This window comes from Hyperolius riggenbachi, chromosome 9 (genome assembly GCF_040937935.1).
Source record: "Hyperolius riggenbachi isolate aHypRig1 chromosome 9, aHypRig1.pri, whole genome shotgun sequence".
NCBI lineage: Eukaryota > Metazoa > Chordata > Amphibia > Anura > Hyperoliidae > Hyperolius > Hyperolius riggenbachi.
This window is the reverse complement of record NC_090654.1, coordinates 58010527-58026366: the sequence shown is the minus strand read 5'-3', so window position 1 is coordinate 58026366 and position 15840 is coordinate 58010527. Positions and strand designations below refer to the sequence as shown.

General features: G+C 44.0%; 3 protein-coding genes across 5 annotated transcripts in view; 2 read left to right on the top strand and 1 right to left on the bottom strand.

Annotated features, from left to right (window-relative positions):
• LOC137532397 (V-type proton ATPase catalytic subunit A-like) overlaps nucleotides 1–1831 on the top strand; it is an 83489-nt gene extending 81658 nt beyond the window's left edge. For all 3 annotated transcript variants that reach the window (XM_068252833.1, XM_068252834.1, XM_068252835.1), the window contains exon 15: nucleotides 1611–1831. In XM_068252833.1, coding sequence (XP_068108934.1) covers nucleotides 1611–1703 — 93 coding nt within the window. In that variant the 3' untranslated portion in view covers nucleotides 1704–1831. The remainder of the gene's footprint in view (nucleotides 1–1610) is intronic.
• The window catches only part of GGA1 (golgi associated, gamma adaptin ear containing, ARF binding protein 1), a 468858-nt gene that overhangs the window by 212930 nt on the left and 240088 nt on the right, over nucleotides 1–15840 (bottom strand). Inside the window, exon 3 of the mRNA XM_068252845.1 lies at nucleotides 15730–15826. Coding sequence (XP_068108946.1) covers nucleotides 15730–15826 — 97 coding nt within the window. The remainder of the gene's footprint in view (nucleotides 1–15729; nucleotides 15827–15840) is intronic.
• Nucleotides 6906–15840, top strand: part of LOC137532404 (lens fiber membrane intrinsic protein-like) — a 33003-nt gene continuing 24068 nt past the window's right edge. Inside the window, exons 1-2 of the mRNA XM_068252856.1 lie at nucleotides 6906–7011; nucleotides 14191–14394. Coding sequence (XP_068108957.1) covers nucleotides 14220–14394 — 175 coding nt within the window. The 5' untranslated portion in view covers nucleotides 6906–7011; nucleotides 14191–14219. The remainder of the gene's footprint in view (nucleotides 7012–14190; nucleotides 14395–15840) is intronic.

Here is a 15840-nt window from a genome sequence, read left to right as displayed (position 1 = left end):
AAGTTGACCTATTTGGCTTAAAGGGAAGGTTCGGGGAGGGCTGTAAAAAAATAAAAATCAAAATCCACTTACCGCGCCTGCGCAGTACAGCCCGGCGGACGTCCGATGACGTCAGCGCGTCCGCGTGGGACGCAGAAGTGCCGGCATTTGGAGCGCAGAAGAGCCCGACCTGGCAGCCGGCCTGGCCAGGTCGGGTCGGCCACCGGAGGCCACCGGGAGCCTGCGGAGCGGCAGCGAGGGCACCTCCTGCCTGCCACGGGCTGGAGGAAGCCCCAGGTAAGTGGATTTTGATTTTTATTTTTTTACAGCCCTCCCCGAACCTTCCCTTTAAACTCTATGGACACTGGGCAGCTATGTATATATCACTCCTTCAGGGCTGGAACCCACAGGAGCGCTTTTGGCAGCGTTTTGGCAGCACTGCGATACGCTAGCAGTTTGCCAAAACGCTGGGCTAATGTTAATGGATGGGGCAACTTCCACAGGAGCGTTTGCGTTTCCCAGAAACGCAAACGCAGGACCTGCAGCATTTTGGGAGCGTTAGCGCTTCAATGTAAAGTATTGAAACGCTAGCAGAAACGCTCAGCAAAACCTAAACTGAGCGGTTTTGCTAGCGTTTTGCGGTTCAGCACACTGTAATAAAATGAAAAATAATTCACAGGACCAATCAGGATAAAAACGCAAAACACAAAACGCTACACAACCGCTGGGCAAAAAAATACAATGTTGCAAAACACAACCAAAAACGCGCATGAATCCGCTTGCAAACCGCTCAGACAAAACGCTAGCGGTTGCGTTTTGCGTTTGCTGATTTCAGTGGGTTCCAGGCCTAAGGGCTGGTTCACATGGGCTTCTGCTGAGCTTCTGCTTAGCGTTTTGTTCAAACACTGTGTTTTATTTTTTATCAAGAATGCCAGCATTTAACAGCTTAGCTTTTAATGGCTTTTGAAGGCTTTTAATGGCTTTCAGGAGAATGTTGCATTTTCTGGGCTTTTGGTGGCTTTTACAGAAAGTATATGGAAAGGCTGGGCTTTTATGGGCTTTCTTTGGCTTTGAGTGGCTTTTGCTGGCTTTCAAACGTCTTCTAGAAGCTTGCTGTTGCTTTTGAAATGAGACGAGACGCTGGGATCAACTGCCAGGCTTTCATGAAAGCCTGCAAAAGCTTGTACTAAATGCTCCCATTCACTTGCATGGGAGGGCGGTAGAAAATGTTACTTTTAAAATGCTGCGTTTAATGCCAGCAAAACGTCCGTGTGAAACCAGCCCTAACTGTGCAGCCAGTGAATATGGTACTGTCACCAAAATTGCTGGGGTCTGGCTATCGCTGCACTTGAATTACACTGTTTTTACCGCTGCACGGCCATAGATGTCATGAGGGCACGCCTTTGCCATATGGGGGCACCCAGGTCAGACCAGGTGGGGGGAAGAGAGCGCACAGAAGTGACCTGCTTTGGATTAATTAGCGACATCATTACGTGTACTTTGCATTGTACTGTGGGAATTATACAGGATTAAGGCCTTAATCCAGATTGCTGCAGAGCAGGCATATGGTACAGGTGAAGCATCATCTTCTGTATGATGTGAAGGTTTCATCCTCATTCCTTCCCTTTCAGGATCCAGTAAAGGATGGAGAAGCAAAGATTAAAGCAGATTATGCTGCACTATATGAGGAGATGCAGAATGCCTTCCGCAGCCTAGAGGACTAAGCTGGAACTGCAGCCAGTCACATCTTCAGCAGCACTGGGCGCTTCATGTATATAATATTTAATTTACAATGTTACTGAAGTCATTAGAAGTGTCTTTTGTTATGTGTAATAAACATACAATAAAGTGACTGTCTCCTCTATTGTCTGTGACCACAAGTTATCATCCTGTTTTATTGTATAACTGGTTCTATCTATCTATCTATCTATCTATCTATCTATCTATCTATCTATCTATCACACCTGTTAAACAAACATCTTACTCCTTCTCCTCTCTTAAAGGGGACCTGCATTTAGAACTTCCTCTCTGCTCTAAAAGCTAAGTAACAGCATAATAAACTTTAAAGAAAAATATTTTTTTGTTATAGCTGATACAAATCCCGCAATAAATCTGCAGAGTGTCTATTTCCTGCTTTCATGGAAGCAGACATAGGGTTAACAACCTGTGTTTACAAATTAGCTTCCCTGCCAACACAGCTCAGAGATCAAATTACAGTTGTGATTAGTCACAGATGAGGGGGGATTATAGAGGCTAAACTCTCTAAATAAATACAGGGTGCATTTCTCTAGTATTTTAAGCTTTAAGTAGTCCCACCCCACTACAGGTGGGCTGTGGGTGTGTGATAGCTGTCCGTCACATTAGGAGCTTTCTATTGGCTTATATGACAATATGATCGTTAGCCTATCCTATGATCGGAACTCAATGCTATACTTGGGGTTTTTCCAGATTTCATGGAAACTTCATGTTGATCTCTATGCTGTGATTTCTGAATTGCTGGCACCTGGTCTGTACAGCAGAGTAGATAAGAAACTTTGCTGACCATCCTTCCAGCAAGCACGATGTTCACTAGAGTCATTGAATTTTATGTTCTCTGAAAACTGTCTTAAAGAACAAGTGACACCCGTGCTAACCTAGAAATAAAAAACATATAGAAGTAGATAAATACTAGTTCTACTTACATAACAGCACTGTCCACGTTATGATTCTTGTGAATTTTATAAAGGAAAACCAGAAAATACTATTCTAGGCAGTTTCCATCTTGGTTACCTTTGACCTCCTGATATCATTTCCTCCCTCACTCTATTTTTCTCCTCTTGCTAATTGTGTATTTGTTACCTGCCTTCCTCCCAAAGTCTTCAGACACTCCCACTGAGGTCTATACTAGGAAGTGCGCTGTCTTATGACATTAGAAGGAGGGGGAAATAAAGTGATGATGAGGAATATATTATAGATAAAAAGACCCCCCAGCATGCAACTGTTGGCAATGGCAATTAAAGGGCCAGTGCTCCTAAGGTATGTGATAACTCCAAACCATAACAGCAGAAAAAGTTTTAAAAGTTTTGAATGCAGGATTAGCATCTTTATCACTTAATGCACTCAGACCCGTTGCTGTAAAAATTTGATTTTTATGGTGACACTCCCGCTTTAAGGGATAACTCTGAATATAGTCTTCTGCTGAAACAGTGGTTCTTGAAGTAACACTGAAGCGAAAAAAAACATATGATATAATGAGTTGTATATGTAGTACAGATAAGGAATAGAACATTAGTAGCAAAGCAATTAGCCTCATATTTTTATTTTCAGTTATATAGTGTTTTTTTATAGCCTTGCATCATATTGTCATATTTACAGTTTGCTCTGTCTTATAGTTTAAAATACAGGTGTGGTTTGCAGAGCTAATGACCCTTTGAACTTCTCTTCTCACTGAACCTTATCTAAAACTTTCTGTCACTGTTTCTTTGATGTATAGTGCTCCAGAAATCAGCGACCAATTTGGTCATGGAGCTCAGAGAAGCTCTTTTGCATAGATAACAACTGAAGTTTCCTAACTCTTCCAGTACTGGAAACAATATATGACTTGTTTCTTTGCCATTAATGTTCTATTTCTTAGCTGTACTGCACATACAATTCATTATTTCATAAGTTTATTTTCACTTCAGATTCCCTTTAAAGTAGATGAGGGTTTTGCATTGCCAGAACTCAGCAGATTCTTACAATACCTTTCTCTTAGGGTGCATACACACATCAGACCATAGTCTTTGGAAAGTGAAAGATCACAGACCAATCTTACCCCATTCCATGTAGTATGAGAGCCATACCTACACAGTCTATTCTATGGAGCTGAACTCCCCATCAGAAAAAAATCTTTGCAAGATGCTGCACACACAGATGCTGTACAGACACAAAAGATCAGTATCTGCAAAAGATCTGTTCCTGCCAAAAATCCATTCCTGCAAATTGCAATGATAGTCTATGAGATCTGCAGATCATCGTACACACATGATTTAACTGACATTCATCTGCAGATCAGATCCACCAGGATGGATTTTCAGATCTGCGGATGAATGTCAGTTAAATCATGTGTGTATGATGATCTGCAGATCTCATAGACTATCATTGCAATTTGCAGGAATGGATTTTTGGCAGGAACAGATCTTTTGCAGATACTGATCTTTTGTGTCTGTACAGCATCTGTGTGTGCAGCATCTTGCAAAGATTTTTTCTGAAGGGGAGTTCAGCTCCATAGAATAGACTGTGTAGGTATGGCTCTCATACTACATGAAGGGTGGTAAGATTGGTCTGTGATCTTTCATTTTCCAAAGACTATAGTCTGATGTGTGTATGCACCTATCCTGTCTCCATAATATTATCTCTCTCTCCTCATTTACAATCTACCTTTCTGTGCCTACCTCTCCTCTCTATTTCCTGGAAAAATGGTCAATATAATGGTGTCTGTTCTTCATCTCCTTTTCACTCCTATCCACCATGTAGGTTCTCACTTTCCTATTAACATAGTAGGTGCTTCCGCAGGGACAAAGTGGGCAATTGCAGTGGGCCCCGAGCCGGTTGGAGGGTCCCCCAGGTCTCAGGTGAAGTGCTCCCCAGGGCCCTGCAGGGTATTTGGCAGTGGAGTGAAGTCACCTGTCTGGCCAGCATGCTCCTCCATCAGTCTGTGTGTGCCCATCTTCATCCCCACCAGCGGCTCTTCTCTCTGACCCAGCGGCATGTGAGTACCGTACATGCTGCTGGGGGTGAAGACAGGCGCACATAGACTGATGGAGGAGTGTGTCGGCCAAACTGCCGCTGCTGAATACTCTGCAGAGGCCTCAAGGACCACTGTGCACTGGGCGAGGGGGGCCTGGGAGGTCCATTAGCCTGCTTTGGAACTCTGAAGGAGAACTTAGTACTATTGGGGGAGTCAGAAACAAAGGCTCCACCTAATGCCGCATATGAGGGAGATGTCATTTTTGCCCAGGGCCCCATTGCAGCCCTGAACATAGAAATGTAGAGGAAGTAAGACAGACACGGATTGGTTGCTAGGAGTAAATGATGATCTATAATCAGACACTTCATACAAGTTCCGGATGCCAGACCTGCATGAGCTACCCCTTACCTGGGAAGGCATCACCAGTGGAGGTAACCCCTAACAGCAGGGGAGCTCAGATCTGGGGAGGACCCCTAATTACTAACCTTCCCTTCCTCCGATACAGAGGTCTATCCTATAGATCAGGTGTTTGGTGGATACACTTATTAGGGCTGTGAGCACCGTCTCTGGGAGGACCCCATGATATGTAGTTACACCCCTGCATCCCTCCCTCTCCTAAATGGCAGAGTAATCTTTCATAAGGAAAGTATTACACAAACTGATCACTGTTGTCCTCCTGATATTAGTATTATTATTTAGTATTTATATAGTGCCTAAATTTTCCGCAGCGCTGTACAGAGTTATATCTTGTCACTTAACTGTCCCTCAGAGGGGCTCACAATCTAATCCCTACCATAATCATATGTCTGTGCTGTGTAGTGGGATTCAAACCAGGGACCCAGTGCTGTAAGGCAAGAGTGCTAACCATTATGCCCCCGTGCTGGCGCTGCATGCTTGGCGTAGTAGTTAGCATACTCGCCTTGCAGTGCTGGGTCCCCGGTTTGAATGCCAGCCTGGGTACTATCTGCATGGAGTTTGTATGTTCTGCCCATGTGTGTGTGTGTTTCCTCTGGGCACTCCGGTTTCCTCCCAAATCCCCAAAAACATACAAATGCGTTGTCTTCCCCCTAAATTGGCCCTAGCCTAGGATACATACACTACACAATACATACATCGACAAATGACTATGGTAGGGACTAGGTTGTGAGGGACAGTTAAAGAGACTCTGAAGTCTCGAAAAAAACGTCTTTTTATATAACAAATATGTTTAATATGTTAGCCCTAATTAAACCGCCGCATTCCCGACGCTTTACTCTGTCTAAATCCCCCCAAACTCCCCGGGGGGCAATCCGGGCAGCGCTTCTGTGAGAGGCAGAGCTATGAGCCGCAGCTCCGCCTCTCAGCGCATCTGTCAGCCCGGATCGCCTCCTCTCCCCGCCCCTCTCAGTCATCCTTCACTGAGAGGGGCGGGGGAAAGGCGGAGATCCGCCGCTGACAGACGCGTGTGAGGCAGGGCTGCAGCTCATAGCTCTGCCTCACATGGAAGAGTAGAGGGCAGCAAAATCCATGACCAAGAAAGTCGTGTATTTTGCAAGGGAGAGGGAGGGCGAGTTAGGGAGGATTTAGATAGTTTAGTTAGGGCTAATTATGTTAAACACATTTGTTTAATAAAAATATGTTTTTTTTTGAGACTTCAGTGTCTCTTTAAGGAACAAGAATGTTTTTGGGATGTGGGAGGAAACTGGAGGGATGTGGGAGGAAACCAGATAGTGCCCTGGCTGGGATTCAAACCGGGGACCCAGCGCTGCACGACGAGTGTGCTAACCACTACGCCAATCATGCAGCACCAGCACAGTGGCAGATTGGTGGCATAATGGTTAGCACACTTGCCTTGCTGTGCTGGGTCCCTGATTTGAATCCCACTACATAACATAGACATATGATTATGGCAGGAATTAGATTGTGAGCCCCTCTGAGGGACAGTTAAGCGACAAGACAATATACTCTGTACAACGCTGCGGTCGGCGCTATATAAATACTAAATAATAATAATTTAAAATCCATCCACTTATCCATCCATTTCACATGTTATAAAGAAACAAGGAGTAACTTCCTGCTTCATCTTCCCATGATGCACTGCATCTCCCTCTCTCTCTATTGTGACTTGGCTTTGTGCTGTGAACACATAGATTTGCTGATTCTGGTAACAATCTCCCTCCTGGCATCAGCAAAACACATAGAGTTCAGAGCAGCAAAGCCCCAGAGAGTTCCGCATTGTCCCAGCATTGTCCCCACAGCTGGGGGAGTCTTTATAAAGAGCCTGGGTCCACTATCATAGGGCTTTCTCTGCAGGTGGACTTCAGTGATGGGTACCGCTAAGTGAGGTAAGTCCTGACTCTTTCATGAACAGCCACACGTAAGAGATGCAGGAATTCCAGCACAAAGCAGAATAAACAGGAGATGAACCTCTCCAGGACTTGCTGCACAACACGACCATGACAAACACAATCATCTCAAACACATGAGCACTCGTCTGTGAAGTAGTGACATACACAATACTCATACATAGTGACAGGATTGATTTGAATTCTCTATGCTGAAAAACTCATAAGATCTCCTAAACAATTGCAGATAGCAGACAGAGAAAAGGGAGGACTGGCGTTACCTGATTTAAAATTATATTATGAAGCCGCCTCCCTAGTTCGAATTATAGACTGGAACAGGAACGGAGCAGAAAAAAGATGGGTCTCCTTGGAGGAGAGAATCCTAGGGAGGTCCATTGGTGATATTCCCTGGACTCACGAGAAGTGTGGTAGTGGCATTCACAAAAAGGGAACTGAATTAATTAAGAATACGTTGAAGATTTTTCGTAAATGGAGAAATATACCAGAGATGTCGCCTTGGCCCACTCCTTTGATCCCTATTTTTGGTAATGAAAGCTTCCCGGCAGGGTTGGATCATAATAACTACCCACACTGGAATACGGAGCAGATATTAAGGGCCAAGGATATTGTGGTAAATGCAGAGTGGACTCTGATTAGAGATTTGGTAGATATAAGGAGAAAGGGATATTTGGATGATTGGAAATATGCTCAAATAAAATCATATCTGAGAAGCTGTGGAACCAGGGAAGAATTGGGTAGGGAGCTAACCGCATTCGAGAAATTATGTAGAGAAGGAGGATTGATAAAGGGGAGTTTGTCGAAAATGTATAAGATCCTTAAAGGAAGGAGGGATAATACCTCAAAAGTGAGGGAGAAATGGGAAAGGGAACTGGGGAGAAACTTTACGGAGGAACAATGGAAAAAGGTGACATCTCTGGCTAGCAAATCGTCAGTTTCAACGAAAGGACAGGAGGCTGGATATAAGATTTTTACCAGATGGTATTATACACCAGATAGGCTGAAGGGGATGTTCCCAGGTACCTCCTCATTGTGTTGGAGATGTGGGGAGGGTAATGGAAATATGTTACATATATTCTGGGGATGCAGTAAAATTAAGAAATTTTGGGGGGAGGTTAGGGGCTTGGTCAACCAGATTAGTGGATCAGAGACACCGGAGGATCCAGCGTTTTTCCTTCTTCACTGTAATGACTGGTCTAGTAAACAATACAGGAACTCATTGACTAAATTTCTGATTAATGCAGCTAGGGTCCTGGTAGCAAGACACTGGAAGTCAACACAAAGCCCTGATATACAGGAATGGTTTAGGGAGATAAATGAAATACAAAAAATGGAAGAACTGACCAGTCATGTGCAGGGAACAAGAGGGGCGCATGATGACATATGGGCTCATTGGGAGCAGTTTAAGAAGTTAGAAGAATATGAAAAAGAAATGTGGGATGAGAAAATGGTGTAGGGACCGGTGGCTTCTAGGACAGAAACTGGAAACTATTGTAATGTAGAATGAGGTATATTTGGACTGACCCGGTATATGAGTGAATGGAAGATGTGCAAGGGGAGAATGGTATGAGGAAGTATTATGAAAGGGTTGTTTGAGTATTTGAGCTCTGTAGGGAAGGGGGGAGAGAGGAAGAGAGAAGGGGGGAAGAATACGCAGATATAATAATAGGAAGATATGGAGTATTGAATTGTGGATATGAAGCTTAGTAAGAAAATATGTGATGCACTTGTGCTCAGTGGCAGAGATAAAAGAAATTGGTAATGGCTCCCCAATGTAAGATTTTGTTTTTATGTATTGCTTGTTAAAAAATTTTGTACAAATAAAGATATTTAAAAAAATAAGATCTCCTAAAAATTCACGCCAAAAATCATTGACGTTAATATGAAAAGTGAGACCATGCAAGAGAAGAAATAACACAGGGACACCGGGAGCCCGATCTAGTGTAGTTTGTCAGATGGTAAGGAAAGTGCTTAAGAATAGGTATGGTACTCACAAGTCTGGGTTGCTAGCCTAGCAAACAGCATTGGCCCATGTGGGGAAGTATTGTCCCATTCGACCTTTTGTTCACAGGTCGCAGCTTCAAAGGGAATTTATGATGCTATCATACTAGAAGCCCTGTCTTGGGGTGATGGATAACAGCAAGCAGATGTAGGAGGTGCCTGAATGATCATCAATAGTACAATGGTTAGATGCATATAAGGTCAGGTGGGGGTCAGCTTCACCAGGCTTCACATAGCGTAACTTGGACATATTATTGACCTGACGAAGCGGAATTTAGCCGTGAAACACATTGCTCACCGTGCTGAAATAAAATTAGTGTTTTGTAGGTATGTCTAACTAGTCATCTTTCATCTTTAAGGTAGGCTGAGACCCACATTATATGCATATAACTGTTGTACTGTTGATCAGGCATGGGCTTAAATTCGGATTCGGGTAATCCGGATAGCTTCTAACCGGATTTCACCCAGTAATGCTGTGCAGCCCGCACAGCATTACTGGGTGAAATCCGGATAGTAACTATCCGGATTACCCGAATCCGAATTTAAGCCCATGCCTGATCAATAGTCCGGGCTGGGGGGTCAAGCTTACCTGTCTGACGTCTTCTTCGCTCGTCCCTCGGCGCCTCCCACGATGCGTTCCAATGCGCCGTAAAGTGATTACAAACACTTCCTCCTTCAACCCGGAAAGAGGAAGTGTTTGTAATCACATGACGGTACATTGGAACGCATCGTGGGAGGCGCCGAGGGATGAGCGAAGAAGACGTCAGACGGGTAAGCTTGACCCCCCCGCCCAGCCTGCACAGCATTACTGGGTGAAATCCGGATAGTAACTGTCCGGATCACCCAAAGCCGAGTTTAAGCCTATGCCTGCTATTGATGATCATTTGGCTGCCTCCTATATCTGGTTGCCAATATAAAATGTGAATATTAGATGATTCTCAGAAATGGAAAATGAGTGTTCTAAATGGCCTGGGATGTTATTATTATTATTGTTGATTACGATTGATCTATATAGCGCCAGCATCTTCCGTGGCGCTGTACAATAGCATACAGGGTATAACAATACAAAGTATACAGTACAACAGTTGATACAAAACAAGAGGGTATAACAGCTAATGCAGTGAACAAATTAACTACATATTTTACACAGGGGTGGGAGGTATGTACACCCATTACACAGCATTGTGAGACAAAAGGGGAAGAGAGCCCTGGCCAAAAGGCCTTAAAGAGAACCCGAGGTGTGTTTAAAGAATGTTATCTGCATACAGAGGCTGGATCTGCCTATACAGCCCAGCCTCTGTTGCTATCCCAAACCCCACTAAGGTCCCCCTGCACTCTGCAATCCCTCATCAATCACAGCCACGCTGTGAGGCTGTGTTTACATCTGTAGTGTCAGTCTCAGCTGCTCCCCCGCCTCCTGCATAGCTCCGGTCCCTGCCCCCGTCCCTTCCCTCCAATCAGCAGGGAGGGAAGGGATGCAGGCGGGGACTGGAGTTCTGCAGGAGGCGGGGAGAGCAGCAGACTGACACTATAGACATAAACATAGCCAGCTCTGACAAGCTGTTTGTCAGCAGAGTGGCTGTGATTTATGAGGAATTGCAGAGTGCAGGGGGACCTTAGGGGGGTTTGGGATAGCAGCAGAGGCTGGGCTGTATAGGCAGATCCAGCCTCTGTATGCAGATAATATTCTTCAAACCCACCTCGGGTTCTCTTTAAGCCGCATCTACACGAGTAGATGCGGCCGCGATGCTCCTTATCAATCGAGCCGCTGATGCGGCTCGATTGATAAGATCCGACAGGACGGATCTCCGCACCGCCGATTCCCTGCTCGCTCCCCGCGAGGGGACAATGGCAGGGAATCGAGCGGAAGATAAGCGGCGCCGGCGGGTACAAGTGGTCACGAGCGGGGAATCGAATGCGGTGCACGCGCGGCGAACAGGGACGCGGCGGGCACGCGGAAGAGGCGATCCGGCGGCTAATCGAGCCGCCGGATCGGTACAACCTCTCATAGTGTAGACGGGGCTTTACAGTCTAAACATTTAAGGTATAGGACAGTAGGTAAAGGGAAACTGTGTACGCGTTGGTAGGAATGGTGGTCAGGGGGCAAGGTGTCCTGGGTAGGGGAGTATGCTTGCCTGAAGAGGTGAGTTTTCAGATTGCGCCTAAAAAAGAGTAAGTGTGAGTGAGTGGTGGATGTGTTGAGGGAGAGTGTTCCAGAGGAGGGGAGAGGGGTGAGATGTTAGAAAAAGCTTCAGTGGACTATTCTTGACCTGTTATTCCTCCTAACCCTAATTTTATCAACTCAAATTCTCCTTCCTGTAATTCTCCAGATTCTAACTTTTATTCTCCTAACCCTAATTCTCTTACCTTCAATTCTCATGTTCATTCTACTAACCCTAACTATCTTCACTCCAATTCTATACCTAATTCTTGTAATTATAACCTTTATTCTCCTAATCTTCATTCTCCAATTCTTTTATCCATAAGGCTGGATCCACAGTGGTCAGTTGTATAACGCATTTGTAAAATGTGTGTGAAGTGCAATGGAGACTGGACTTTATTGCAAAGCCTTCATGCAGCGAGTTAGAATAACATGATCACTCAGTTGATCAGCCCCATATTGTATGGGCAGTGAGATGACGTGCAAAATTATTCTGCAACACAACTGAGAACTGTGAACTAGGCCTTATTCTCCTAATTATAACCTTTATTCCACCAGCTGTAATTCTCTTAACGCCAGTTTTCCTTTGCCTAATTCTCCTAACCCTAATTCTCCTCTTCCTCACACTTATTCTCCTAACTTTATTTTTCCTAATTCTAACTCTATTCCCTCTAACCCTAATTCTTCTTACCCTAACTAACACAAGTTCTCCTATATCCAGTTTTTGAGTTTGTATAGAAAAAAAAGCAACATATAAGAACCAAGCAGAAGATACAATAGCAACAGTTCAGAAAATAAATATTAAAACCAAAATAACAGAGACGGATAGGGCATCACTCCCATCCTAAATAAAAATACTTCATAAACAATCAATCAGGTGTGACTAAATCACCTTCTCAGTTGCACACCCAGATACAACGCTTTCACTTATGATCTATTGGAACCATTTTCATTAGTTTACCATAGAAACAGCCATTCCTGGAGCATTTTAGTGCTAGGTAGGGCAACTGAAAGCAAGTATAGGTGGCAAAGGACTGTCAAAAACTCTTAAGGGATAAAGTTGTAGACATGTGCAAGTCATGATATGGATACAACAAACAAATCAAAAGCTTTATCAATCTTGAAGCACGCATAGACATAAATATAGTGAAATAAAGTTTCAACCATGTATGGCTCAAACAATGATGAAGGCATTTTTCAGCGCTGGTTTGGGCGTCCAAGCGACTAGACCATAAGCTGATAAACTTCCCATATCAAAAATGCATCTGAGTTTGAAAAAAAAAAAAAAAAAAAAAAAGCTTTATCAATCTGAAGGAGCAGAGTAAAAGTGGAAAGTGTTTAGTACTGCTAGGACCCTTCCTGGATCAAGCCATCCCTCCAAAGTGGATGGAAGACCAAGCAGGAAATTTGTCAGAGAGGCTACCAAGAGGCTTATAGCAACTTTGAACCTTACAGAAATTTATAGCAAAAAAGTGGTCACTATTTGCATGTGACCCCTATATCACAAATGTTCCTCACAAGTGGCTTGAATGGGAAGGATGTAAGAAAAAAAAGTAATTATTTAAGAAAGGCTACATTACTAAGCTTTGCCAAAACATGAAGATTCTGAGGACAATTGAAAAAAAAATGTGTCTAAAATCAAACTCTCTGACCCCAACACTAAAAGGTATATCTGGTGGAAAGCCAAAACAACTCACCATTCAAAAAGAAAAAAACAAAACATACCAACAGTGAAACATGAAGGTGGTGGCATCCGATTGTGGTGGTGTTTCTCTGCAGCAAGAAGTAGGACACTTGTCAGGATAGAAGGAAAACTGAATGGAGCAAAATACAGTTGAAGGAAAGTCTGCTGCCAAAAAGTGGTCAATGACAAAACTATGAAGAAGGATCACCTTCCTAAGTGACAATGACATGAAGCACACAGCAAAATAAACCATATAGTGGCTGAATGAGAAAAGGGGAATTATCCTCACATGACCCAGTCACAGTGCAGACTTAAGGCCCATACACACGTCGGATTTGCGCGAACGACGGGTCGTTTGAACGTTCCGTCGTTCGCACGTTTCCGCATGAAATCCGGTGTGTGTACAGACTATCGTTCGGGAGATAAGACTGGTTACCAACGATCCGCCGGGCGGATCGCTGGTAACCAGTCTTATCTCCCGAACGATAGTCTGTACACACGCCGGATTTCATGCGGAAACGTGCGAACGACGGAACGTTCAAACGACCCGTCGTTCGCGCAAATCCGACGTGTGTATGGGCCTTTAAATCATTTAAAAAAATCTGTAGAATGACTTGAAGATTGCAGTCCACTAACATTCACCACCCAGTTTCACTGAGTTTGAACAGTTCCATAAAGAAGAGTGGGCAAATATTGCATAGTGTAAATGTGCAAGGTTGGAAGGATAGTTTCTTTATCCATCTCACTGATTCTGTTTTATTTATTTTTTTCTGACCTGTTGCTGTTATTTCTTTCATTTGGCTGTTATAGATTGCATTGAGAAAATATTGAAAAAGGTTTTGGGGGGGGATGTCTTTATTTCAGGATGCAAGCAACAAAATGTTAATAATTTGAAAGGGTTGATTTTGTTTCCATACCCATAATATTTAACTGTGCCAAGTGTGGGAACTCTGGCTTGATTACTGTGAGAATGGCAGCCTTTTAAAAATGTTTCCATTGATTTGAATGGGTGAAATCTGATTTGCTGTTTGTAGCTCCGCCCAGGTGTGCAGGGGGGACGCAAGACCCCCAGAACATATCGTCCCAGGTGGTAAGGGATCTGTATACCAAGTTTCATTCAAATACACACACACACACACACTCTTTTTTATATATAGATTATGACACACACACACACACACACACACACACACACACACACACACACACACACACACACACACACACACACACACACACACACACACACACACACACTTTTATATATATAGATTATATATATAATCTAACATACTTTGTTTCTCATCTTACACAGGACAGAAAAATACCCCCAGACTTCTGGAAATGTACACCTTGATGGGAGGAGGTCTGCTCTGTGCAGTCTCTGGGTTGGTCCTACTCATAGTTGCCACAGCAACAGACTTTTGGATGCAATATCGCTATTCGGGGAGCCTAAGCAACCAGGGACTCTGGCGGTTTTGTGTGGCAGGGAAATGCCACGCCCACACCATCACTGTCGGTAAGTACAATACAGATACAAAAAAAATATGCAATAGCTGATATTTTATAGTGTGGATATAAAATATGGAACAAGCTTAATACATCTTGGAAATCCCATTACTCTGAGGAGAAGTGCAAGTTACCGTATGCAGGGCCGGGCCGAGACATAGGCTGGAGAGGCTCCAGCCTCAGGGCGCAGTGTAGGAGGGGGCGCACAATTCATTCAGCTGTCATTCCTAATTGTGTATGAAGTAGAAAGAAATAAGAAAAGGGGATACATAGCAGTGACTGCAAGCCAGATAACTAGATATTAAGGTTTTGGGGAGGTTGTGGGCCCTGTGGCCTTCTTAGTCTAACAGCAATCAGTGTGTGACGGCTGGGGTGGGAGGGATGGAGGGGTGCACTTTGGTGTCTCAGCCTTGGGTGCTGGAGGACCGTGTCCCGTCTCTGACCGTATGAAACATAATTGTGGTATATTTGCCTTTTGAAGCAGTTTACCGTACTAATTAGCATTATTGCTGATCACCACCGCTTGATACACTACAGCCCACCACTCTACCGCTTGATACACTACAAGCCCACCACTCCCCTGCTTTATACACTACAAGCCCACCAGTCCACTGATTGATACTCTACAGCCCACCACTGCCCTGCTTCATACACTACAAGCCCACCAGTCCACTGATTGACACTCTACAGCCCACCACTCCCCTGCTTTATACACTACAAGCCCACCAGTCCACTGATTGATACTCTACAGCCCACCACTCCCCTGCTTTATACACTACAAGCCCACCACTCCCATGCTTTATACACTACAAGCCCACCAGTCCACTGATTGATACTCTACAGCCCAACACTCCACTGGTTGATAGACTACAAGCCCACCACTCCCCTGCTTGATACTCTACAGCCCACCACTCCACTGGTTGATAGACTACAAGCCCGTGGCTCCATTGCCTGATACACTACAGCCAAGTCCACCACTCCACCGGTTTATACACTACAGCCAACCACTCCACTGCTCGATACACTACAAGCCCTGCATACATGAAAAAAGGTGTCTAAAAGAACTAAAGTACATGTACCGTTCCCAACTAACTGGGTGGGTAAAAGTAATATTAGGAGAGAAAAGGTGCTATGAAAAAATAGGTTGTGAATAAATAGAAATAATAATAATTGTTTGCTTACCTCAAATTAAAAAAAAAGTGACTTACATAAGGTAAGACATGTTTTTTATGGAACATTAATCAGCGTTTTGCTGGTCTCTGCCCGCTTCCTCAGATCAATATACAGTGTTCTTGAGCTGGAAGAAAGTTGGAATCTGTCAATCTGACTGTTTTGTTTTACATACCCTCTGCATAAAGGATAGATTTCAGATTCATCCCCGAAATGTTATTCTGTTGACCGCTTGAAATTTTGGTGTTGACATCACTTCTTGTCCTTTTGACCTTGTGTAACAAAG